The sequence below is a fragment of the Ranitomeya variabilis genome, chromosome 4 (assembly GCF_051348905.1).
Source record: "Ranitomeya variabilis isolate aRanVar5 chromosome 4, aRanVar5.hap1, whole genome shotgun sequence".
In the NCBI taxonomy this organism is placed as follows: Eukaryota; Metazoa; Chordata; class Amphibia; order Anura; family Dendrobatidae; genus Ranitomeya; species Ranitomeya variabilis.
The window spans coordinates 247,567,303-247,594,705 of NC_135235.1; the positions used below are offsets into that span (position 1 = coordinate 247,567,303).

At 52.3% G+C, this 27,403-nt stretch overlaps 1 protein-coding gene across 16 annotated transcripts in view; it reads right to left on the reverse strand.

Annotated features, from left to right (window-relative positions):
• Positions 1-27,403, reverse strand: part of APLP2 (amyloid beta precursor like protein 2) — an 83,836-nt gene that overhangs the window by 13,596 nt on the left and 42,837 nt on the right. For 3 of the 16 annotated variants that reach the window (XM_077249369.1, XM_077249380.1, XM_077249384.1), the window contains 11 exons: positions 27,249-27,379; positions 26,650-26,724; positions 25,814-25,972; positions 25,573-25,701; positions 24,432-24,531; positions 24,180-24,353; positions 20,298-20,333; positions 19,783-19,859; positions 19,460-19,534; positions 9,088-9,243; positions 6,638-7,833 (listed from right to left, as the gene is read on the reverse strand). In XM_077249369.1, the coding sequence (XP_077105484.1) occupies positions 7,732-7,833; positions 9,088-9,243; positions 19,460-19,534; positions 19,783-19,859; positions 20,298-20,333; positions 24,180-24,353; positions 24,432-24,531; positions 25,573-25,701; positions 25,814-25,972; positions 26,650-26,724; positions 27,249-27,379 (1,214 nt within the window). In that variant the 3' untranslated portion in view covers positions 6,638-7,731. Of the gene's footprint in view, positions 1-6,637; positions 7,834-9,087; positions 9,244-19,459; positions 19,535-19,782; positions 19,860-20,297; positions 20,334-24,179; positions 24,354-24,431; positions 24,532-25,572; positions 25,702-25,801; positions 25,973-26,649; positions 26,725-27,248; positions 27,380-27,403 lie in introns of those variants that run through there. The other 13 variants (XM_077249370.1, XM_077249381.1, XM_077249379.1 and 10 more) reach the window with 9 other exon arrangements.

Sequence of the window (27,403 nt, forward strand, 5' to 3'; positions counted from 1 at the left end):
TTATGCGCCTCAATAGGATGTTGCCTCGTCTTACAGCACGACTCCTACTGGTTTTCTCCTTGTTGCGTTGATCTCGTTTCTCACTCAGCACAATAAACCTCGCTTCTTATCCTTTCTTGGGGTACCGCCGCTATATCGTGCAGGCGCGGTCCCGTAACGTTCTCTCTGTTCGCTAGGCCTCTGTCAGGATCCCACCCCTGACAGGGACCCCTCTGAATCTTCCCCTACAACACCCTCTGCCACAAGGTGTTGCCTGGTTCCAACCCAGCCAACTTTCTGTCTAACTTCGTGCCTAACCCCCAGTTTTACCAGACTGTGAGGAGTGGCCTAATAAATAGAACCCTTAGCTCCCCCTGGAGGCCAGACTGTGAAATGTATTGGTGTCTGTGATACCTGGTCAGATGAACTCCTTCAGTGCCATCAGACGTACCATAGCCCCCCTTAGCGGCCGAGCCACAGTACTGCAACGACCAGGACTCTGGGGCGCTGCATATACACCTCCCCGGTATACAGCTCCTCCTGTATAAACCTCCTTCCCGGTATCCACCTCTCCTGTGTACAGCACCCTAGTATTCAGCTCCTCCCCAATATACAGCAACTCCACAGAATACAGCTCCTTCCGTATAACGCCTCCCCGGTATACAGTTCCTCCCGTATACACCTCATCCCAGATACACCTCCTCCCCAGTATACAGCTCCTCACGCATACAGCTCCTCCCCAGTATACATCTCCCCAGTATACACATCCTCACGTATACACCTCCTCCTGTATTCAGTGCCTCCCGTATCCACCTTTCCAGTATACAGCACCTCCCATATAAAATTCCCTAGTATACAGCTCCTCCCGTATATAGCTCCTCAGCAGTATACACATCCTCCTGTATACAGCTTCTTCCGTATAACTTCCTCCTGTATAGTTTCTCCCGTATACACCTCCTCCTGTATACAACTCATCCCAGATACACCCCATATCCACCTCTCCAGTATACAGCACCTCCCATATACAACTCCCTAGTGTACAGCTCTTTCATGGTATACAGATCCTCCTGTATACATTTCCCATGTATACAGCTCATCCCTTATACACCGCCCCGGTATACACCTCCCCACTATACAGCTCCTTCCATATAACACCTCCCTGGTATAAAGCTGCGCCCTGGTAAACAGCTCATACTGGTATACACCTCTTCCCTGGTATATAGCTCCTCCCCAGTATACAGCTTCTCCTATATACATCTACCCTATATGCAGCTCCTCCCCGATATACAGATCCTCCTGTACACACCTCCCATTAATACAGCTCCTCTGGTATACAGCTCTTCACCGGTATATAGTTCCTCCTGTATACAACTCCTCCCGTATTCACCTTCCCTTTATACACTTCCCCACTATACAGCTCCTCCCCGGTATACAGGTCCTCCCATGTTAACCGCTCCTTCCCGGTATACAAGTCCTCCCTGGTTTATAGCTCCCCGGTATACAGCTTTTCCCATAAACTCCTCCCTGTTATACAGCACCTTGGTATACAGATTTTTCTGTGTGCACCTCACATGTATACATCTCCCGCATACACCACCTCCCTGGTATACAGCTCCTCCCATGTACACCTCCTCCCCGGTATACAGATCCTCCTATATACAGCTTCTTCCCAGTATACAGCTCTCTGTATACATATCCAATATGCAGCTCCTTCCGTATATACCTGTTATACAGCTCCTCCCGTATACACCTCCCCAGCTTACAGCTTCTTCGCATACACCTTCATGGTATACAGCTCCTCCCACATACACCTCCCTCTGCCTCTTCCTCCTGTATACTCTTCTTCCCCCTGTATATTCTGCTTCCACCACCTCTTCCTCCTGTATACTCTCCTTCCTACTCCTCTCCATCCTGTATACTCTGCTTCTCCCTCCTGTATACTCCTTCCCCCGCCTTTTCCTTCTACATACTCTTCTTCATCAGCCTTTTCTTCTTGTATAATCTGCACCGGCACCTTCCTCTTGTATACTCTTCTTCTCGTCTCTTCCTCCTGTATACTCTGCTTCTCCCTCTCTTCCTCCTGTATACTCTTAGACTATATAGGAGGAAGGGGCAGAGAAGAAGCAGAGTATACAGAAGGAAAAAGAGGGAAAAGCGATAATGGAGGAATGTATACCCTTCTTCCGCCTCTTCCTCCAGTGCACTATACTTCGCTCTCCTCTTCCTCCTGTATACTCTTCTTCCTCCTCCTGTGTTCCCTTCTGCTTATGAGGGTCACAGCTGGTGGACTGAAGGAGCAGCTTTATTTTGGCTGTTACATCTAGTGACTTGAGTTTGTGTTTTTCTTTAATTGGTCATGAAACAGACTATTGCTACAAGAGCCTTTAACATTGACTTTTGAGTTGGTTTATTGTAACTTATTGTCTTATCTTGGATGACAGGGACGCAGGGTAATTAAACAATAGATGTTTCTTAATATGTTGATTATACAGTACTAGATGGTGGCCCGATTCTAACGCATCGGGTATTCTAGAATATGCATGTCCACGTAGCATATTGCCCAGCCACGTAAGTGACAGGTTAAAAAATAAACATACTCACCTTCCGATCCGAAGTCCCCTTGTAATTCGAACATACTCACCATACTTGTAGTTCTGTCGCCTGCGCGCGGTACAGGCGGCAGCTTCCGGTCCCAGGGTGTGATGACGTCGCGGTCACATGACCGTGACGTAATGGCAGGTCCTGCTCGCACAGGGCCTGTGACGACGTCGCGGTCACATGACCGTGACGTCATGGCAGGTCCTTCTGCCATACGATAATTGGTACCGGAACCTGCCGCTTGCACAGAGCGGTTACCGGAGGGTGGCGAGGAGCGGGAAAGGCAGCGGAAGGTGAGTATATAAATGATTTTTTATTTTTTTTAACATTAGATCCTTTTACTATTGACGCTGCATAGGCAGCGTCAATAGTTAAAGCTTGGTCACACAGGGTTAATAGCAGCTGTAACGGAGTGCATTACCCGCGGCATAACGCAGTCAGTTACCGCCGGAATTAACCCTGCGTGAGCGGTGAGCGGAGGGGTGTATGCGGGCGCCGGGCAGTGAGTGCGGGGAGTAAGGAGCGGCCATTTTCTTCCGGACTGTGCGCGTCGCTGATTGGTCGCAGCAGCCATGACAGGCAGCTGGCGAGACCAATCAGCGAACGAATAACCGTTACAGACAGAAGGAAGTGACCCTTAGACAATTATATAGTAGAGGGCAGGAGAGCTAGTTTGTTGACCCACAAAAGAGAGGACGAATTATGCAGATTGTTTAAATACTTAAACAATGAAAGTTAAACTAATCCCATCTCCCCCCTGACCTGAGCCATAGCAGTGGGTATAAGATTTTTTTTATCCTTCTGACAGAATCAGAGACTCTTCACAAAACCACAGCCAGGAAGACTCTACAGGACAGCAGCAAGGACATCATGGCTCCATCAAAAGGGACGCACATTTGTCCTTCTACAGGATGCCAGTGTAGGGGACCACAGCCTTGGCAGAAAAAAAAATACAGATCTGCTTCATACCATTGCTGAACCATGGATATAAATGGGGAACCCAGGATTTGAACCCACCAGTCACCTGGCTCCATGGAGATGTTCAGAAATGTCAGATTGTGACCCTCCGGTCACCTGGCCTTGTGCCTGAATGGACTATCATCTTCCTATGCTTGTCATTACCTCCTCTTTTTGTGTATACCACAGGTGGGGTAGTCGGCCCTGGGAGCTCAGATGTTACAGCTGACATTATCCTGGTGAGTTAGCGGAAGGGTGAGATTCTAATGTGCGCCATCTTGGGTTATTTTGCTGGGATTGTTGTGTTATTGTTTGTTTTGTGGTTTAGTAAAGTATTGCCGCACTGTGTTACCCTCACTTTGTGTTGTCTGAGTAGTATTACACTCATGGTGAAAGGAGAGCGGGTGTTTGGTGGGATGTGCCCTGGTCCACGCGGTTTTGAGCCAGGAAACAAGAGCCTCCGCTGACCCCCATGTCTCCACAAGGGGCATGTACTTTCCTCCATATTAATGTCTATGGATATAGATGAGGACAGAGAAGTCCCCGGAGGTGGATGTAGGGGGGCACATACTTTTCTATGGATGGATACATACACACATACATACACCCCACCCCCTCTCCCATCACAGGAGCACCTATGCTCAGTATGTATGAGTTGACAGGAAGTGATGTCACATTCTCTATGCCCCTGCCTGCTGACCTTGTTGCTTGGGGTGACCGCTCTGTATAGCACCCGGCCCTGGCAGTTTGTAGAGGAGAACACGGGGGATAATTACTGACACATAGGAGGAAACTTCAGAACGATTCCATGAATTAGAGAAAAGTCACACACACTTTATAAACGCTGTCCTGAAATAAACACCAAGAATGTGTCCAAGACCAGAGCCGGCTGATCATGTGCCCCTCCCCACCGTGATATAATCCCCCCACCACCTCATCTCAGCCTGGGCCGGCAGCTATATAATCCCCCCCTTCACATCTCAGCCCGGGCCGGCAGCTATATAATCCCCCTCCACATCTCTGCCCGGGCCGGCAGCTATATAATCCCCCCCACCACCACCTCAGCCCGGGTCGGTAGTCATATATTCACCTCCCTCCAGTCCGGTCCAGTCATTTTACAAATCCCCCTCCAGTCCGGTCCGATCACTATATAATTTACAATCCCCCTCCAGTCCGGTCCGATCACTATATAACTCCCTTCAGCCTGGGCCAGCAGTTACATAATCCTCCGACATCCTCCCCCCCAGTCCAGTCTGCTCGTTATATAATCTCCGCCCCCCCCCCCCCCCCCCCCCCCCGAGGCCCTCAGTTCCCCATCTGCAGCCTGTGTTGATCTCTATGGTGGGCAGACCTGTGCTGCTGTAAGTGTGGGGCCCTCAAATATTTGATATAAAGATTAAGAGAAAATTTCGCTGAACGGTAAAAGAATCCACTGACCCCATTGTAGGGGAATCAGGGTCCTGGGAGAAGCGGATTTATACCTTAATTTTATTTCTATAGCGCCAACATATTCCACAGCACTATACATTTTAGTGGGGACTTGTACAGACAATAGACATTACAGGGGCATCGCGGGCCCTGATCACCAGATACAGGAGGAGCAAGGGCCAATATCTCCGGATTGGAGCAGCGAGGGTCCCAATCACCAGATACAAGAGCAGTGAGGGCCAATATCACCGGATAGGAGCAGCGAGGGCCACGATCACCAGATACAGGAGGAGCGAGGGCCCCAATCACCAGATACAAGAGCAGCGAGGGCCAATATCTCCAGATAGGAGCAGCGTGGGCCCCGATCACCAGATACAGGAGTAGCGAGGGCCAATATCTCCGGATTGAAGCAGCGAGGGTCCCGATCACCAGATACAAGAGCAGCAAGGGCCAATATCTCCGGATAGGAGCAGCAAGGGCCCCGATCACCAGATACAGGAGGAGCGAGGGCCCCATCACCAGATACAGAGGAGAGAGGGCCAATATCTCCGGATAGGAGCAGCGAGGGCCCAGATCACCAGATACATGGGCAGCGAGGGCCCCATCACCAGACACAGGAGGAGCGAGGGCCAATATCTCTGGATAGGAGCAGCGAGGGCCCCGATCACCAGATACAGGAGGAGCGAGGGCCCCATCACCAGATACAGAGGAGAGAGGGCCAATATCTCCGGATAGGAGCAGCGAGGGCCCAGATCACCAGATACAGGAGGACGAGGGCCAATATCTCTGGATAGGAGCAGCGAGGGCCACGATCACCAGATACAGGAGCAGCAAGGGTCCTGCTGCTCATAAGCTTAGAATCTATAAGGAAATAGAGGAGACATGAGAGGTGGATGAAAACAATTGGTGGTGGAGGAGGAGGGCAGGAGCACAGGCCAGCGGTGGTGGTGGAGGAGGAGGTGGAGCGCAGGAGCAGAGGCCAGCGGTGGTGGAGGAGGAGGTGGTGGAGAGCAGGAGCAGTGGGCAGCGGTGGTGGATGGGTGAAAGGGCAGACAAATGACAATAAATGTTTACACATGGACTCCTGTGATGTGTCGGCGGCCTCCCTTCCCAGCTGTGCCAGCCTCCCTCCCTCCCACGCTGTGCCGGCCTCCCTCCCTCCCACGCTGTGCCGGCCTCCCTCCCTCAACATTTACAATAAGTTGTGTGTAAATACCTGGCGCAGTCAGGCATCACCTCTATATTAGCAGAATGCTTGTGCCCGGAGCGATGATCGGGGCCTAGGAGGACCGGACTGATCGGTCTGACAGCATTCTACAACCAAGAATCATCACTTCTCAGCACATATCAAATACAGAAATTTTGCGAAAACCCCTCAAAGTCCTGGAGCAGGGGTGGTAACCGGTCCCTGAGGGGTCATGCGTGTGCTCCAGGGCAGAACTCAGAGTGCAGCTCTCTGAAGTGGTCAGTGACAATATACCGCAATACATGCCGCTGCGGACCGGTGACAGTCGTGGTCTCTACACATAATGTATGGATAGGGGGCACCACCTGCTGGTCACAGCCCGTCACTGCACACCTCAGTTTCCCGCCATTCCTAGCAGTAATGTGAATGCACCGTCTCCCTCGTGCTCCATCCGGCGCTCAGAGATGGCTGCGACAGTCACACACAAGATTTATGGAAGTTAGTGTTTATTGACGTGTTTTCTCCAATTTTTACATTCCCACAGAACACACAAGGGATCTTGCAGGTAAAGTAGAATCTGTGCATAGTGCGATCGAAATAAAAACTCAGGAAAAAGATAAAAAAATAAAAATCACAATAAAAGGACAGGAAAAAGACACAACCATAGGTTACCAGAACCTTAGACTGAGATGATGCGCTGATTACAAGCCAAACAGACACGGGGTGGGGAGAGGGCTGCACGCACCGGGCGAGAGGCGGCACGCGCTAGGACGCACAGTGAATTATCCACTCTTGACCAAAACCATATTTTGGGATCCGGCGCCACAAGCAAAACCTCCGCCGCCATCTTGTTCTTACTACCAATAAAGTTTTTACATAGAAAGGGGCGGAGTCAGTAAAGTGCAGCGGTTCCATGGTGGTAAGTGATCCCAAACAGATCCCCGCGCCCCGGGGAATGAAACAATCCACTTTACTGGTAAGTAGAACAAGAGCGCAGGCCGCGGCGCCCGGAGCAGATCAGTAGTATAAAGTCGCCATCCTCGGCCTGGATCACGACGGAGGGGGTCGCCACTGGTGGAAGTACAGACCCCCGTTACCTCCATAGCAGAGCGCTTCAGTCTCTGGCGTTACACCAGCATCCATCCTACAGTAAAGTCCGCAGCGACATCCTCCGCTCCCGTCCTGACAGTTTTTCTTGCAGTTTTTGTAATTTCTTTTTTTACATTTTTAATCTCTTAAATAAGCGAATAGAAGGAGGCGAGAGCGTGGTGGCGAGAGCCGAGACCACTGGCCCCCCCCATATATATATATATATCTCTAGGTCTATCGTATGCAGGAGACTCACAGCGATGGCGTCTGATTCAGAAAAAACAACACGACAAAGAAAAGATTCGGTGAAGACGCTGATTAACCCTATCCTGTCACCCGGCTAAAAACACACAAAAATAAAATATTGGAAGTGATCCGAGTCCCGGACAATCTGTCAGCAGTGACCCCAAAATCAATGCCCCAGTATCTTTGGCCCCATCTCCAACTACGTACCCCACCCCAGGCTTACAGAGCCCCCCGGCCCGTCCCCTCCCTCAGATCTGCATCTGCTCCAGGTATTTGTAGGTGGGGTTCTCGTAGCCGTGATTCTGCATCTTGTTCAGGTGGCGCTCCTCGGGGGTTAACGTGGGATCCACCTAGGAGGAATGAGAGCGGATCAGCATCACCACACAGAGATCACACACCGGGGGTCCACCACAGGCCATAGAAACACTACAGATCCCACCATGACCGCCCACATTTAAACCCTCGGGCATTCTTCAGCTTTTTCTCGCAGGGCTCATCATAAATTTCCCTCCTCAGCAGGACAGGGGAGTAAACCGTGCATAACGGATGGGTGGGGGCTTGTTCCGTGCAGTTTGGGGGGCTTGTTCCGTGCAGGATGGGGGGAGGGGGAGCTTGTTCCATGCATAATGGATGGCGGGGGCTTGTTCCGTGCAGGACGGGGGGAGCGTGTACCGTGCAGGAAGGGGGGCTTATCCCGTGCAGGACTGGGGGGGGGGGGTTGGTCTTGTTCCGTTCCGTGCAGGACGGGTGGGGGCTTGTTCCGTGCAGGATGGGGGGGGGGCCCTGTTCCTTGCAGGATTTATTTTCCCATACAATGTATAGAGAGGAGACTCCCGCAGTTCGGCCGTTGTATCTGACATCTTGCCGTGTTTACTGCACAACAAGCGCCGTAAAACAAGATTCTCCCACTCGGTCCGGTCATCGCCACACCAAACATCGGGGGCTTCTTATATATTTTATCAAGGAAAAAGATGTCAGAACTTTATAAAAGAAAAGTTGGGTTTGTTGTCGCCATTTTCTGCGCCGTCGATTTCTCCCTCTGTGACCTGGACCCCTGAGGCGACAACACTGGACTGCGGCAACAGAAGACAACCCACAACTGTGACGTCTGATGTCCTCTGCACACGCCGGCGTCCACCGCACGGGATCCCCAGCTCTGCAGTTTAATGGCTCAGATAATTACACGCCGGACGGAGAGTCACTTTGCAAATCTCCATATTTACAATGTTATTTTCTTAATTCCATTCTGGGACCTGACGGCGCCCGTGGATCTAGTGACGTCATTCCACGAAGCCCAGCTGCGTCGGAGACCACCCACGGCCGACACGTTCAGAAGACCCCCGACTGCCAATGCAACAGACCACCCCCCACAGTCTCGTCACGCCGGCTGCCAAAAGCCTGATAAATGTATCCATCTCTCCGCGTCATAATGTGAGCACATGACCGACGTACATGTACAGCCGCCATCGTTAAGGGGTTAATGACCAGTGTCATGACCAATATCAGACAATGGGTTAACAGCCGTGTACGGCATCCGTCAGCGGATCATCAGGGATCTCGTCATATAGGAAACCAGAATGAGGATCCCATTAAATGGCACTCACCTCCACAATGCCGTGACTGATGGTGCCATACTGTCTCTTCCGCAGCAGGACCAGGCTGATGACGATGATGGTGGCAATGGCCACAGCGATGACCAAGAGGCCGATCAATGTGCCGCTGCTGAAACTGAAGTCACTGCGGAGAGATCCGTCCGTGTCCTGGGGAGAGAAGAAGGCGGCAAGGTGAAGACCCGGCAGCAAAACACGAACGCGCCCAGCTGGGGAGACGAGGAGCGGCAGCCACCACCGCCACTGAGACACGGCAGCCACCAAGAGACGAGGAACGGCAGTCACCGCCGCCACCGAGAGACGAGGAGACGCAACCACCACCGCCACCGAGAGACGAGGAGACGCAGCCACCGCCACCACCACCACCGAGAGATGAAGAGCGGCAGCCACCGCCACCGAGAGACGAAGAACGGCAGCCACCGCGACACGAGGAGACGCAGCCACCACCGAGAGACGAGGAGACGCAGCCACTGCCACCACCGAGAAACGAAGTGCGGCAGCCACCGCGAGACGAGGAAACGCAGCCACTGCCGAGAGACGAAAGGCAGCCACCGTGAGACGAGGAGACGCAGCCATCACCGAGAGATGAGGAGACGCAGCCACCGCCACCACCGAGAGACGAGGAAACGCAGCCACCACCAAGACACAAGGAGCAACAGCCACCGCCACGAGTGTGACCCCCAAACCTGCACTGCCCCAAGAAAATTATCATCCAGTGACCGAGGTAATGGCCACCGTCACTAACAACAAATATATACATTCATATCCATACTCCAGTCACCTCCAAAGCTGCGGTCACTATTCTGCAGTTATATTGTATCTTATCCTCCAGTCACCTCTAAAGCTGCAGTCACTTCTGCTGTTATATTGTATCTTATCCTCCAGTCACCTCCAGAGCTGCAGTCACTATTCTGCTATTACATCGTGTCATATCCTCCAGTCACCTCCAGAGCTGCAGTCACTATTCTGCTGTTACATCGTGTCTTATCCTCCAGTCACCTGCACAGCGGCCATGACTTCAGGCCGTGTACGGACCTCCGCTGTATAGTGCGGAAGTTCTCCCATAGGGTCAGCAGCAGCCATGAGCGCACACGCTGATCAGACACATTGTGCAGCACCGCCGGGGTGGAGTCCGGACTCCTGGACATTAACGTTTCCTTGCTTTTATGGGAATGTGCACATTGTAGATTCAGACTGAAGGCGGCAAAACCGGAAGGAAAGAAACAGACCGGGAAACAAGAAAGGGACACATGGATAAACCTAGATGTGGGGAACAGAGGACACAACAGGGAGATCCCGGATGGATGAGAGTAGGCAAGTGCTCGGCTAACGCTGTGACGGGCACAACCATGGGGCAGGAAGAGAAACCACTGCTGCCGCCTCCAGGAAAGTGTCTGCGCTGATAGAGGACACATTCTTCACCAGTGATAACAAGGGTTTTATTTACAACACGTTTCAATACCGTACCAGCATCTATATCAAGTGAAAAAGACAACTGTCTCCGTCATCGTCAGACATTTGCTTCTTTTCACTCGACAGATGAGGAAACGCGTTGTGAATAAAATAAACCATTGCCATCATTGTTGAAGAATCTATTTACTCCAGCAGCGCATCCACATAAATCCACAACACAGTACGTGCGTTACCCCTCAAGATTCCTCCTGGTGCCCCTATTACTGACAGCTAGACGCCCCATTGTCCATCCACAGCTTCATCAAGTCTTCGCCTGGAATGGCTCCAGTGATCAGGTCACGTTGTCAGAAGGTCATGTGTGGAATTACCGGCATTCATAAAGTGCTTGACCGTAAGGAACTAGAAAATTGCTAGAATCTTAAAAGGTATCTTGAAAATAATCAATTCCTATGATGAAACTGGCTCTCATGAGGACCATCCCAAAAATGAAAGATAAAGAATGACATCTACTGCAGAGGATAAGTTCATCAGCATATCCAGCTTCAGAAACTGCAAAGTGACAGCAACTCAGATCACAGTCCTCATAAATGCTGCACAGACATCAAGTAACACACACACACACCTCAACATCGGCTGTCCAGAGGAGAGAGTGGAGCTATTCAACCAAAAAGACACGATTCTCAAAAGAGCTGGCAACTGAGGGGGCGCAAGCTAGGAGAAGCCGGCCACTGAGGGGGCGCAAGCTAGGAGAAGTCGGCCACTGAGGAGGCGCAAGCTAGAAGCCGGCCACTGAAGGGGCGCAAGCCAGGAGAAGCCGGCCACTGAAGGGGCGCAAGCCAGGAGAAGCCGGCCACTGAGGGGACCCAAGCCAGGAGAAGCCGGCCACTGAGGGAGCGCAATCTAGGAGAAGCCGGACACTGAGGGGGCGCAAGCTAGAAGCCGGCCACTGAGGGGGCACAAGCCAGGAGAAGCCGGCCACTGAGGGGGCACAAGCCAGGAGAAGCCGGCCACTGAGGGGGCACAAGCCAGGAGAAGCCGGCCACTGAGGGGGCACAAGCCAGGAGAAGCCGGCCACTGAGGGGGCACAAGCTAGGAGAAGCCGGCCACTGAGGGGGCACAAGCTAGGAGAAGCCGGCCACTGAGGGGGCACAAGCTAGGAGAAGCCGGCCACTGAGGGGGCACAAGCTAGGAGAAGCCGGCCACTGAGGGGGCACAAGCTAGGAGAAGCCGGCCACTGAGGGGGCACAAGCTAGGAGAAGCCGGCCACTGAGGGGGCACAAGCTAGGAGAAGCCGGCCACTGAGGGGGCACAAGCTAGGAGAAGCCGGCCACTGAGGGGGCACAAGCTAGGAGAAGCCGACCACTGAGGGGGGAGCAAGCCAGGAGAAGCTGGCCACTGAGGGGGCACAAGCTAGGAGAAGCCGGCCACTGAGGGGGCACAAGCTAGGAGCAGCCGGCCACTGAGGGGGCACAAGCTAGGAGAAGCCGGCCACTGAGGGGGCACAAGCTAGGAGAAGCCGACCACTGAGGGGGGAGCAAGCCAGGAGAAGCTGGCCACTGAGGGAGCACAAGCTAGGAGAAGCCAGCCACTGAGGGGGCGCAAGCTAGGATAAGCTGGACACTGAGGGGGCGCAAGCTAGGATAAGCTGGACACTGAGGGGGCGCAAGCTAGAAGCCGGTCACTGAGGGGGCGCAAGCCATGAGAAGCTAGTCACTGAGGGGGACGCAAGCCAGGAGAAGCTGGCCAATGAGGGGGACGCAAGCCAGGAGAAGCTGGCCACTGAGGGGGACGCAAGCCAGGAGAAGCTGGCCATTGAGGGGGGAGCAAGCTACACCGCAATTTCCTGGATGTAGGATACAGATGAGTAGTATAATGTCCAATCATCGATTGTTAGATTTGTCTCAAATGTGATTTATCCTTTAAAAATGAACTGGATTTATTTCAAAGCTAAAAATCTCAAAAAGCAGCAAATTCTTCTGCAGAACAAGCATCCGGCCATTTTCTAGGTTGTAAAGAGCTGTGAACGGTGATCTGCGAGATCTGCAGCGTTTGACGTCACATTACTGACATCAGAAGCTTTTCCACCAGAGACCTACTCAGGCCGAGTCCACATCACACTGGAGCTTCTGGGTTGTCACCTCCACAATTCAGCCTCCATTTCTCTTGGGAGTCTTCGGAGAGTTTCTGCTTGTATTTTCTGGATGTCAGAATCACCCCCAGAGCTGCTGTTCTGATGTGATGGCCTCCCACCCTCATAGATCTTCTGCTGAGGATCCTCCAGGAGTTCTCACTAGGGCTGAGGTCAGGGGAGGGTGGTGTAACAGGGTCTACCGTGCTGGAGTACCTGTTTCAGTACCACCCCGTGTTTCAGGAGGTCCACTCTGCTTTGGCTGGAGTCTGATTGAAGGACGCTGGCTGGAATTGCTTGGTTACATGGGTGCATATAAAAGATCACTGCTTCTCCACGTATTTCCAGTGTGACAACGCTTTACTCACAGGACACAATATATCACACCGATACAGAGGGAAGGCCAATTGAAAAGCAGCAGGCCAGACATACATTATAATAGCCGCAGGTGGCCGGAGCCTGCCAATATTTACTGTGGTAATTACAAAGGTGGGGGGAGGTCAGAAGGGGGGGGGGGATATCTTGTCCCCTCTGCCCAGGGGCGCAGCCTGTGGGCTGATGCATTAGAGACATGCATCTCACATGGAACCTATTCTACATACATATAACTGCACAACATATTCTGGGTGCTGGGGGGTTCCGTAACACTGCTCCCCTTTTCAGCGACGCGATCGGCATACACAGTCTGATCCTTAACGGATCGGTTTGGGGATGATCGAAGTTTATGGGGTTGGTACAAGTTCCGTTTGTCGACTTAGTCCATCGGCGTTACCGTTTTGTTTTTCCGGGTCTGTAGTGGATGGTGAAGTCCAGAGGTTGTAGGGTTAAACTCCACCGCAGTAATCTGGCTGGCTGCAATATTGGATTGAAGTTCATTCTCTGTCCTCCGTAGTACATGCCTGCACAAGGCAATCTTGCCTTACGCAGGCGTGTACTATGGAGGACAGAGAATGAACTTCAATCCAATATTGCAGCCAGTGGGTAAGGAAAGGGTGAATCAAACACCCGAAAACCCCGCCCCTATGGCTGAAAATTGTTCCCTCCAAATTCATGTGACAGAGTCCCTTTAAGCCAGACTAGGGGATTATGGTCCGTTAGGAGGGAAAACTGTCCTCCATACAAATATGGTTGCAACTTTTTGAGTGCCCATACTACCGCCAGGCACTCCTTCTCGATGGCCGCCTAGCTTACTTCACGGGGCAGTAGTTTCCGACTCAGGTAAGCTACCGGGTGTTCTTGGCCGTCTGGCCCGACTTGGCTCAGTACTGCACCCAATCCAAACATAGAAGCGTCTGTGTGAACAAGGAAACGTTTAGTTGTATCGGGTGCAGCCAATACAGGGGTATTGGTGAGGGCATCCTTTAGCTGGCAGAAGGCTTCCTCACACTCTGGGGTCCAGGTTACCGGGCGAGGTTGGTTCTTACGGGTCAGATCAGTGAGGGGCTTGGCTACGCTGCTGTAAATGGGAACGAATTTCCTGTAATACCCCGCTGTCCCTAGAAACGCCATGACCTGGGTTTTACTGCGTGGGGTGGGCCATTTGGCTATGGCCTCAATCTTGGCTGGTTCTGGTCGCTGTTTCCCACTTCCCACCCAATGCCCTAAATACTGAACCTCTGCTTTGCACACGTGACACTTGTTTGGGTTCAGGGTGATTCCGGCCTTGTGGATCCTGGCCAATACTGTCTCTGGGTGCTTTAGATGCTCTTCCCATGTCGCGCTGTAGAAGGCGATGTCATCCAGGTAGGCACAAGCATAGTCCTGGAGACCATCCAGAAGCCGGTCAGCCAGCCTCTGGAAGGTCGCCGGGGCATTCGTCATCCCGAATGGCATAACTCGAAACTGGAATAAGCCGAACGGGATGACAAATGCCGACTTGGGAATAGCGTCAGGACTAAGGGGAATCTGCCAGTAGCCTTTGCATAGATCGATGGTGGTCAAATACTTTGCCCCCGCCAGCCGGTCTAACAACTCATCCACACGTGGCATGGGATACGCATCCGTCACGGTTTTCTCATTGAGCTTACGATAGTCTACACAAAACCGTGTAGTCCCATCCTTCTTGGGCACCAACACTACGGGGGATGCCTAGGGACTGACTCTTCAATGACCCCTAAACGCAACATCTCTTGTATCTCTTGTCGCATCCCTTCTCGTACAGACTCAGGGACGCGGAAGGGGGGTCCTCTGTCGCTGCCTCAACAACGCCTCCGCCTGCTGTCTCTCCCGGGGACCTAGATCTTCACCCAAGTGTACCTGGTGCCATGTTTTGGACTGAGTCCTTTCCCCTAAGACATCAGGCAAGGAAAGTCAGGCTAAATCCTCTGCTTCAGGTGCACAGATGGCCACTACCTCTTCAGGGCGCTCCCGGTAGAGCTTCAGCATATTCACGTGGAACATGCGGATAACTCTGGGGTCGTCACAATCGGCGACATTATAGGTGGTGTCGGCTATTTTCCCCACTACCTGGTAGGGCCCCTGCCATGCAGCTTGGAAATTGTTCTGCCTAGTGGGCTCTAACACCAGGACCTTCTGTCCTATTTCCCAAGTGCGTTCTCTGGCCCTCCGATCGTACCATACGCGCTGGCACCGCTGGGCCACCTGCATGTTCCCACGTACAGCCTGGGTCAGCTCCTGTAGGCGGTCCCGGAATTCCAGCACATAGGGTACAATAGGTACCCCTTCTATGATGCCCTCCCCTTCCCAGTGTTCTAGCACTGTCTAGGGGTCCCCTTACCAGTCTCCCATATACCAGTTCGAACGGGGAGAACCCCGTGGATTCTTGGGGCACCTCCCGATAGGCAAACAGGAGGTGTGGCAAGAATTTCTCCCAGTCCCTGTAGGTCCTGGTAAAAGTCCCAATGAGTTGTTTTAACGTCCCGTTAAAGCGTTCACACAACCCATTGGTTTGCGGATGGTATGGGGTGCTTCTAATGGACTTTACGCCGCACAGCTTCCACAGTTATTTGGGTACCCTGGTTCGAGATAATCTCCCGGGCAAATCCAACCCGTGAGAAAACCTGGAGCAGGGCAACCGCCACCGTCTCTGCCAGTATGTTAGGTAACGCAACCGCCTCTGGATACCGTGTGGCATAATTTACCACTGTCAATATATACCTTTTCCCTGAGGGATTGGGTTTGGCTAACGGCCCTATCAGATCGTCCGCTACTCGGCTAAATGGCTCCTCCACAATGGGGAGGGGGCGTAATTTGGCCTTGCATCATTCTCCCCTCTTGACAATGCGCTGGCAACTGTCACAGGTCTGGCAGTACTGACGAACATCATAGGTTACCCCCAGCCAAAAGAAATTTTGGGTCAGACGATGCCTGGTGCGACTGACGCCGAAGTGCCCGGCCAAGGGTATGTCATGAGAGATTCGCAGTAACTCCTGCCTATACTTCTTGGGAACTACCAGCTGTCGTTTTATAGTGGGGCTCGTCCCTGTGTGGTGCTGCTCTGTGATACGGTAGAGGAGTCCCTGCTTCCATACAAACTGTTCCCCTTCCAGTACCGCTCTCTCCTCCTGTGCCTTCCCACGATATCCCTCCAATGAAGGATCCTCAAGAAACTCCCTCTTAAATTCAGCTGGGGTGGCCCAAGAAATGTGTCTGGCTATGGGAATACGTGTAGGGCTAGGATGTCTTACCTGGGCCTCCTCTGAGTGTGACTCCGCCTCCGCAGCTCGAGCTTGTCTCCGGGTGGTCACAGGATAGGTCTCAGCCAGAGGGGCAACCGAGAAGGCAGACAACATGGGCCCCCAAGTCATTTCCCAGCAAGACGTCTGCAGGCAAATCCTCCAGCAAGCCGACCTCAACAAGGCCATCCCCGACTCCCCAGTTCAGGTGAATCCTGGCAGTGGGCAGTCGATGTATGGCTCCCCCTGCTACACGGACTGCCACTGTCCGGTCCGTCTTCTCTTGGTCCCGGACGACATGAGGCTTCACAAGGGTCAAAGTTGCCCCGGAATCTTAGTCCCTGCATACATTTCCCATTAACCCACACGACCTGTTGACGCGGTTGTCGATTATCTGCCCGGGCTGCCTGCACGCGGTCTACTTCATGCAGCACTTCCTCCATCTCTTCCACCCCCTGGTTAGTCGTAGCCCCCAATGCCGGGTCAGCTTCGTCTTGGTAGCAGTGTACAGCGGCCCGGCTGAAGGTAGCTGCTCCCGCCTTTGGCCACTGGGTATGCTGAGTCCGGTTGGGACATTGTCTTTGCAGGTGGCCCAGCTGATGGCAGGTGTGGCATCGCGCCCCAGGGGGACTGTGGTAGGCTGGGTTTTTAGCTGGTCCCCCTACAATCTTCTGTGGTTTGGGGGCCTCCAGGTCCATGGGCGGACCCCTAGTGACCATCTTTGATCCGGACAACTGAGGCCTCCTGGCATCATGTTCATCGGCCAGACGAGCGGCCTCCTCAAGAGTCGTTGGCCGCCTGTCCCGAAGCCACATTCACAGCCACGTTCACATTGGGGGGCGCTGCACTGTCGTGTTCCATGATGGCTGCTATCAAATCCGCTTTTGTTTTGTTGCCGGCGATTAACCCTCGGGCTTCCACCAGATCTTTTAATGTAGTCCTCTTTAACTTCTGGTAGTTGTTTTCCATTCATTCCTTTCCTCATGTAGACGGGGTATCACATTCCGCTGTCTGCCACCAGTGTAACGGGGTCTACCGTGCTGGAGTACCTCTTTCAGTACCACCCCATGTTTCAGGAGGTCCACTCTGCTTTGGCTGGAGTCTGAATGAAGGACGCTGGCTGGAATTGCTTGGTTACATGGGCGCATATAAAAGATCACTGCTTCTCCACGTATTTCCAGTGTGACAGCGTTTTACTCACAGGACACAGAATATATCACACAGATACAGAGGGCAGGCCAATTGAAAAGCGGCAGGCCAGACATACATTACAATAGCCGCAGGTGGCCGGAGCCTGCCGATATTTACTGGGGGAATTACAAAGGTGGGGGGAGGTCAGAAGGGGGATATCTTGTCCCCTCTGCCCAGGGGAGCAGCCTGTGGGCTGATGCATTAGGGACATGCATCTCACATGGAACCTATTATACATACATATAACTGCACAACATAGTCTGGGTACTGGGGAGTTCCGTAACAGGTGGTGTCCACCCCATGAGTCTCTCTCCTCTGTGCCCAGAGCATCCAATAACCCAGTCTTCTCTACAGCATGAGATGGGGCATTGTCAGTATGAAGGTGACTAACTACAGACGGCGCAGTTCATGGTTCTTCACTTTCTTACATGGTTCTTCACTTTCTTACATGGTACAAAAAGGTCGTCAGAAACTATTTTCACCCCTTCAGGGACCCTAAAAGGGACTTCCAGCTCTCCCCATGTTTCCGGACCAAAACATCACTCCGCCACATCCTTGCTGACGTTGCAGCCTTGTTGGGACATGGTGGCCATCCTCCAACTATCCACTACTCCATCCATCTGGACCATCCAGGGATGCACAGTGTCATCAGTAAATATGGCTGGTTTACATTGAGTCTTCATGTTTGTCGGGACCACTGTAGCCATACCTGCTTGTGAGCAGTTTATGCACAACTGCAGCCTCTGGAGGATCCTACAGTTTGAGGTTTGTGGACACCAGAAGCTCTAGCAGCTTCAAATACCTGTTTGCTGCTTTGTAATAGTATTTTGGCAGCTGCTCTCAGTCAAGTGACTTTGATTGGGAGAAACCTTCCTCATTATGCCTTTATCGGCAGAAACCTTATTTACTCTGCATGAGCCACAGATCTCTTCACATTATGATGATTGCACTTACGTTTCTGTGAAATATCTCATGTTTTCATATCTTGTCTGAGGTATTGCACTAAGTGATGCTTACTGGCAGCAGAGAGATCCTTTTTCTTTCCCATACTGAATGAAACCTGCAGCACCTTAATAACATGGAACATCCTTCTTATGAGTCTCCCCTTAATTGGGCGACAGGCAACTAATTATCACAGGGGTCCAAGATTAATATCAGTGATTCTAAGACCCCAAGACACAAACTGTCCATGAGCTTATGGGAAAAACACAAAATGACATCTTTATCAAATTGACATCCAATCTGCAGAATAATTTGGGCGAAGTGTAGAAGCCGCCACTGAGGACGGCAAAGAGACTTGTATGGACTGAGGTGAAAAAAGAGCAGACTTAGAAGAGGTGAGCTGGTGGCTTCTCCTTGTGTGGTGCCCAACGTGAACCATGGCACAATTACCTGCCATGGCCACCACAGTGTTCTGCAACAACCATTGTCCTGTCTGCTCCAGCTTAGTGGGACCACCACTTGTGTAACAGGACAATGACCCCAAAGCCACCAGGCAATGTGACACGGAAGGAGAAGGATGGAGGCTGCAGCGGAGGACACGGCCTTTTCAATCACCTCAGCCAGTGGGGATTGCTTGGGGTGAAATAGACGCGCAGTGAAGGCATAGCAGCCGACAAGCGCACAGCACCACCGGGAACTCCAGGACTGAACGAGCCCGACTGATGGCGAGGAGAGTAAAGCCGCCATCAGGGTAACAGGCACACATGAGGAATCTGAGGGGTAACACATTCTGGGTTGTGCCGCACATTTCTTTTCTTCGTGGTTTTGCCGCCTTCAGTCTGAATCTATAACGTGCACACTCCAATAAGAACAAGTCCATTGCATGAACGGGTCCGGAAGTTTCCGCAGCGCTACACCCCATCAGATAACCCGCACATCACACATAGTCCTGCAGGCACAACACTGAGGAGCGCATGAACCATGGCCATTCATTAACAATGGGGGGTGACATGAGATGACACATGAAGCCGCGGCGCCGGCTCGCAGACATACATACCGGCTCATCCACAAGTCCACTGACTCTTTCTGCATTGAAAATCATTTCCTTCACATCCAGGGTCTCATCAATGACCTGAAACAGTGGGGACAGTAACGAAAATAGAAGTGCAAAGAAAAAAAACACTAAATATGGAGCGCAGTGGAGGGCACGGTTTAGGATGGGGGTCAGAGCTGGCACACAGACCACGCCGGGGGGGGGGGCACACAGACAACGCCGGGGGGGGCACACAGACAACGCCAGGGGGGGGGCACACAGACGCCAGGAGGGGGGGCACACAGACCACGCCAGGAAGGGGGGGGGGGGGCACAACTCGTTCTCACCACTTTCTTGTCCGCTTTGCTGTTCAGGATTTTCTCCTCAGCACCGATCAGCGGTTTGTTATCGGCGATACCAGATCCTGGACGGAGAAGAGATCGTTATTAGAAAAGATGAACATCGCCAATATGGAGCTGCCGCCACCAGAAGCTCAAGAACACAGCGGGGCTGCCGCCACCAGAAGCTCAAGAACACAGCGGGACCGCCGCCAGGACAAGCGGGACCGCCGCCAGGAGCCAAGACAAGCGGGACCGTCGCCAGGACAAGCAGGACTGCAGTCAGGACACGCCCATCTTGTGGCGGCAGCACTGACCACCGTTTATCACTGCTACCCTCCACTAATTACACTGGATGAACACCAAGAGGATAGGAGCAGTAGTGATTCCCATTCACCCGGATCCACCAGCACAGAAGCGTTTAAGATTCCAGCACCAGATGGATTTGCAGTCTTCAGCAGGCGACAGAATAATTTGAAGAGACAGAAACAGAGACAGATGGGAGCGGTGAGAGCAGAACCAACCTTTTCTCACTGGAAGGTAGGAGTCCCGTGACGATTCTACACAGCAGATTGGGGGAGGCGCGGAGGAGGGGCGAAAAAGAGAAAGCAGAAGACATTAAAAATAACTGAACGGAATGTGAAGAGCCAGGACTGACGGGTGACATCACATGACACGTCCACGCAGGCGACAGCAGGTCATGCCAAAACAGCACAGGTGCATTCTCAGAAGAGGGACATGTGCGACATGCTGAGGAGCGACAACCATGTGCAGACACAACCAGGTACAGCCACGACTTAGTACCAAACCCACCCCAGAGCTGCACTCACTATTCTGCTGGTGCAGTCACTGTGTACATGCATTACTGATCCTGAGTTACATCCTGTATTATACCCCAGAGCTGCACTCACTATTCTGCTGCTGCAGTCACTGTGTGCATACATTACATTACTGATCCTGAGTTACCTCCTATATTATCCTCCAGAGCTTCACTCATTCTGCTGGTGCAGGAACTGTGCACATACATTACTGATCCGGAGTCACAGAATAGTGAGTGCAGCTCTGGGGTATAATACAGGATGTTCTGTATTATATCCCAGAGCTGCACTCACTATTCTGCTGGTGCAGTCACAGTGTACATACATTATTGATCCTGAGTTACATCCTGTATTATACCCCAGAGCTGCACTCACTATTCTGCTGGTGCAGTCACTGTGTATATACATTACATTACTGATCCTGAGTTACCTCCTGTATTCTACCCCAGAGCTGAACTCACTATTCTGCTGGTGCAGTCACTGTGTACATACATTACTGATCCTGATTTACATCCTTGTCACGATTCACACCGTGACCATCACCCCTACGTCACGGATCGAGGTGACTTTAGGCCAACAGACGGCTATCACATGTGCAGGGGGGCTTATCTTAGGTATCCCTCCACTGCTGGCAATGTGATGAAAACACACACCAGGTTATTGACCTATCGATTTACAGCAGGGGCTTATTTTAGTTATCCCACTGCTCTGCAATATAACACGAACTGCAGGGATTTATGTATATCCCACTTTACAGTTCCGCTTGAAAACCTGCAGCTCTCTGGCACCCCCCTTACCCTCAGGTCAGATGGTACTGCACGGATCCCACCGTGCTGCCACCAATATGCCACTTGCTATGTCAGGGATCCCACCATTATGTCACGGTTCACGGGGAAGATACCTTTATTATCCCCACCACTCACACCAATTTGTCACGAACCGGGGTTGTTTTGGCTGCCCCTGGTTTCTTCTGAAAGGGATTTATCTTATCCCAGTTTTCGGTTTGGAACTTGCAGCTCTCTGGCGCTGTCTTACCCTCAGGTCAGTCAGGGTACAGCACCTAGGGTTAATTAGTCGCCAGAAAGGCTGCCTGCTATATACCGGCTATTGGGCACGCTGCAGCGAGGCGATATAACTACTCCCACTCAGGCAGGAACAATAAATATCAACGCCGCCGTCGCTACGACTCCCAAAGGCACAGAACAAGGTATGCTGCCACCAGCTTCGATTAACGGGTCCGAAGCCAACCCAAAACAGTAGCGTAATTCCCTTCAGAAGACTTAGGGTATGTTTTAGAGCAGGAAGAATGGAACTAGGAATTTAAATATTTTACTCCGAAAGATTGGGCAGTGTTTATCAAAATATTACAAGGATGTTACAATAAGAGACAATTGGAAATATGTACAAAGTAATTATAAAAATAACAGGGATTAAATGAGAAATTGACACTTACATGTGTTCAGATCATTTCAGGCAAAACCAGGCTAGTGGGCGGAGCTCCTAATATCCCAGTTCATCAGGGATGGCAGCAAGAGCTCCTCAGTTAAGACTAACTGCTGGGTGCCTTGCAGAAAACTTATAGCTCAGCCTGGTGACATCACTAAAAGGGTTGGTTTCCCCAGACCCTCCCCTCTCCTCAGACTTGCCAAATTTAACACAAATTTTTATAATGCTCGTATCTCCGCTCCAGAACATGTCAGAATCACAGCATACCCCTCATTCTTCTTATTTTACAATTGGCTTCCCATTTGTACCAAAGTCGGGCTAGTTGGGACACACAGTTCTGGAGAAATACGTACTTTGTACCTGTTGGGGTTAGAGACTCATGCTTACAGTGTCTGACAGATCCGCCGATTCGCAACATGGACTTATTATTTTCCTAGCCTAAGTCGGTGACCCAATATCTTATTTTAGAACAAACACCCTCATGGATTTTGGGAGGCCTAGACCAGTTTTAGCTGGTACAATTGTCTATTGCAGCTACAGCGGTCGTAAAAATTCTTTTGGTCGGGGGGAATGAGTAAGCTGCTCAGAACCTGGAATTTGCAGCTAGAAGCAATAAAACTTCTTCTACACACACATTCTAGTACGTATAAACACAAGGAGAAGGGGTTTTTTTAGCCCACAGCATGGGTGCTAACAGGCAAAGCTACAGAATCATATTACATTTCATACATTATCGTGACAATCCTGTATTATACCCCAGAGCTGCACTCACTATTACGCTGGTGCAGTCACTGTGTACATACATTACATTACTGATCCTGAGTTACATCCTGTATTATCCTCCAGAGCTGCACTCACTGTTCTGCTGGTGCAGTCACTGTGTACATACATTACTGATCCTGAGCTACATCCTGTATTGTAGTCCAGAGCTGCACTCACTATTCTGCTGGTGCAGTCACTGTGTACATACATTACTGATCCTGAGCTACATCCTGTATTGTAGTCCAGAGCTGCACTCACTATTCTGCTGGTGCAGTCACTGTGTACATACATTACTGATCCTGAGTTACATCCTGTATTGTAGTCCAGAGCTGCTCTCACTATTCTGCTGGTGCAGTCACTGTGTACATACATTACTGATCCTGAGTTACATCCTGTATTGTAGTCCAGAGCTGCACTCACTATTCTGCTGGTGCAGTCACTGTGTACATACATTACTGATCCTGAGTTACATCCTGTATTGTAGTCCAGAGCTGCTCTCACTATTCTGCTGGTGCAGTCACTGTGTACATACATTACTGATCCTGAGTTACATCTTGTATTATACCCCAGAGCTGCACTCACTATTCTTGAGCCTTCAACCTGACATCTCCCTGGTAAGCTGTTAGGAGCAGAGTATGGCCACAAACTTGTTGACCGTTTCGATTAAGATCCAGTAGAATTCTTTACAGGCACCATCAGAATGGGGATCGCAGCTCTGGAGTGATGTAAGGTGTTGCTGCAGTTTATAATCTGTCGCTCGGGGTCCTGTGCTCCATAGAAGTCTATAGTTATTCCCAAAACTATTAGCATTTTTGGACTGGGGGTAAAAGCAGAGTCGGCTCCATGGGGGCATCGGACCCTCGCCATTCAGATGGGTATGATGCAGATGACCCTGTAAGTGCAGCATGGTGAGACATGGGCTGATCGTGGTACTGGGGTCCCGGGATCTCATCGCGTAGAAGGGCAGAATGTTGGTCTTGAGGGATAAACTTTAAAATTCTACATGTGGCAAGGTAACGTCAGTATGGGGATAATTATCAGATGGCGGTGCGGTCCCAAGTCCTCCGCACTGGAGGAGCCCATCTGCTCGGGGCCCTCTTATTCCCCAAGTTATAGCACTTACTGCACAGGGTGCAGAGGGAACCGGATACCTGGAGCGCCCCCGATAATCAGCTGTCCGGTGCGGCAGGGCCAGCTCCGCCCGTTCCCCCCCCCCGCCGGACTGGGCTCCGTTCCCCCCGCCGGGCAGGGCCAGCCGCGTTGCTCCCCCGCCAGGCAAGGCCAGCTCCGTCGCCCCCCCCCGTCAGGCAGGGCGAGGCCAGCTCCGTCGCGCCCCACCCCTCCCCATCGGGCAGGGCTTGCTCCCAGCCGGGCACTTACCTTCTGAGTCAGAGATTGCCGGGAATGTCTCGACCTGCAGTGGTCGGAAGGGTTTGCCCTCTCTCATTGGGGTCTCGTCACTCTCCTCAGAGCTGACCCGTACATCCCCCTGGGACTCTGAAAAGGAGGAGGTGAACTGGTCCATGTCCCAGCGCTGCTCCTGGAATAACTCGTCTGTACAGGAGGAAGGGAACAGGCGTGAGACCCCCGACCATGTTGGAAGACCCTGGGAAGCAATCACAGCAGACTTACCGATTTCATCCTGGATCTGATCCGCCACGTATGGCACCTTGTAGAGGAGGGACAGGCTCTGGTTCATGCGCTCCTCGATCACACGGAGATGGGTCATCACCTGCCAGGAAAGGATAAGGATAGACATGGTCAGGATGGGAAAGAATGCAGCCGGAGGGCCAGCAGGAAGGGGGGGGGGGTTTCAGCCGGAGGACCAGCGGGGGGGGGGGGGGGGGGGGGTTTCAGCTGGAGGACCAGCGGGAAAAAGGGGGGGGGGGGATGATCAGCCGGAGAACCAGCGAGGGGGGGAGGGGTCAGCCGGAGGACCAGCGGGGGGGAGAAGGGTCAGCCGGAGGACCAGCGGGGGGGGGGAGAAGGGTCAGCCGGAGGACCAGCAGAAGGGGGGGGGGGGGGTCAGCAGGAGGACCAGCGGGGGGGGGGAGCCAGAGAGTAACCCTGTCGGCTGTTCGTCACCGGCCTGCAGAATGCATTCAGTGTGACATTTCCCAGCACCCAAGAATGCAACGTCCTACCCTGCAGTTGCATTGGGCTCTGGGGAAGGGCGCTGTGTCTAATATTTGGCCAGGTTGGGCTCCGGCACCCAGGCGCCTGCTTTACTGGCTCAGGGTGAGAAGTGGAGACCCCCGGTAAAGCACAATTTCCTATGAGCAGAGAAAATCTCTTCAGAATTCGCTGCTTCTCAGACACTGACCACCAGGGGGCGCTGCTGATCTATGAAGCCGGAGCACCAACATGGCCACTTACCCTGCGGCTTGTTCTGTCACAGAAGATCCTTGAAGCCGACACCTTATCTGCATTCTGGGGAATAAGAGTGGGAAGACGCAGCGCCAGACCCCCTCCTGTAAGGTGACCTTGAGTGGTAGAGGCGCAGGTGAGGAAAGGCCCCTGGGGGACACCTACAGCTGTCCAATCACAGCTCAGCTAATCTGTGACGGGGGTTTAGAATACATAACATGAACCCTACAGCAGGCGAGCCCCGGCCTGAGGAGGCGGCAGTAACCGACAGGGACTGCGGGAGCGGACAGGACTGCGGCAACTCCCGGGGACTGCACATGTCCCTCCAGTCACACCGTGTAATAGGAAGGTCTAGAGATGCTGCAGCCGCCAGCCACTCCAGAGCCTGGGCAGCCGCCGCACTCACCTGGGACTTCATCTGCGCGGCTTTCTCAGGGTCCACGGTCAGCACGTGCTGGTAGTGGCGGATGGTGTGCAGCCGGTCCTTGTTCTCCGCCCGCACGTATCGCTTCAGAGCCTGAAGAACGCGATGAGGCTGCAAGACAACGAGACGGTCAACTCCGAGCCAAGGCCGCCCACGGTACAAAGATGGCCGCCCACGGTACTAACACCCTGCTCGGGGACCGCTGCCTCACATGCGCACGTACACGAGGGGAGTCGGCCTGCAGGGCGGACAGGTAGTTCTCCAGGGCGACGCGCCGTTTGTCATTCAGCATGGCCTCCACTCGCTCCAGGTGAGTCTCCACCAGCTGCTGCTTCTCGTGCGCGGCCTCCTTCTCCAGAGCCTTAACCGTGGCCTGATAATGCTGCAAGACAAGGAGCAACCGATGACACAGGGGACCCCCAGAAGCCGGAGCCGTGACACCACCCGCTACCTAACATTCTAGGAATTAATTCACCACAAAGTTCAAGTAAAGATCTCGGAATTATAATAATTTCCACAATTGGATGTGATAAATAAAATGTTCCTGTGCTGAGATAATCTCATACCTGTGCCCCCCTGCTGTGCTGTGTATTGGTCGTGTCCGATCATGCAGGGAGATGGTCGGATCATACCTCATCTCCTGGGCGGGGGAGTACACAGGAGAGAACACGAACAGGACAGCGCAGAATCAGAAAAGGTTTCTTTGGGGAGAGACATTGATTATGAACAGGCTGTGAATTATGCTTTATCTCACAAAAATAATCCGCTGCGTTCTCTTTTGCTTCCCTCCTGCCCAGGAGATGTGATATGATCAGAACATGCCGCTGCATGGTCGGACACGACCATTACACAGTACAGCAGGGGGGCACATGTAGAAGATCTCAGCACAGGAATATTTTATTTTTCATCTAATTGTGGAAGTTATTATTATTCTGAGATCTAGTGATTAAAATGAAATTTAAAATTAACTTTGTTTGTGGTAAAACCAATTTAAGCTTTAACTGAACTGCCCTTTAAGCGATTCTCTCCATTACTTGTGAGGATCACATAGTACGTTACCTGCATTAGCGTCTGTTTCTCAGCCTTGGGCAAGTTCTTCGCCTGGCGCTCAGCATCCTCCCATTCACTCTTGGCCTGAATGACAAGAACAGTGCTGTGAAGTGTCAACTCCGGAGCAGCAGTGTGTGAGGACCTCACAGGAGCAACTGTGAAGTGTCAGCTCGGGAGCAGCAGTGTGTAAGAACCTGACAGGAGCAGCAGTGTGTGAGGACCTCACAGGAGCAGCTGTGAAGTGTCAGCTCTGGAACAGCAGTGTGTGAGGACCTCAAAAGAGCAGCTGTGAAGTGTCAGCTCCGGAGCAGCAGAGTGTGAGGACCTCACAGGAGCAGCTGTGAAGTGTCAGCTCCAGAGCAGCAGTGTGTGAGGACCTCACAGAAGCAGCTGTGAAGTGTCAGCTCCAGAGCAGCAGTGTGTGAGGACCTCACAGGAGCAGCTGTGAAATGTCAGCTCGGAGCAGCAGTGTGTGAGGACCTCACAGGAGCAGCTGTGAAATGTCAGCTCGGAGCAGCAGTGTGTGAGGACCTCACAGGAGCAGCTGTGAAATGTCAGCTCCGGAGCAGCAGTGTGTGAGGACCTCACAGGAGCAGCTGTGAACTCACCCGATCCATGCGGTTACGATGTCGCACTTCCAGCTGTTCCTTCGCTTTCTGGAAGCGTGCGTGTTCATTATCATCTGCCGGGGTCTCCAGATAAACATCCACATCATCCACTGGAGCCGGGGTGGTAGAGACTGAAAATAGGGACAGAGTCAAAA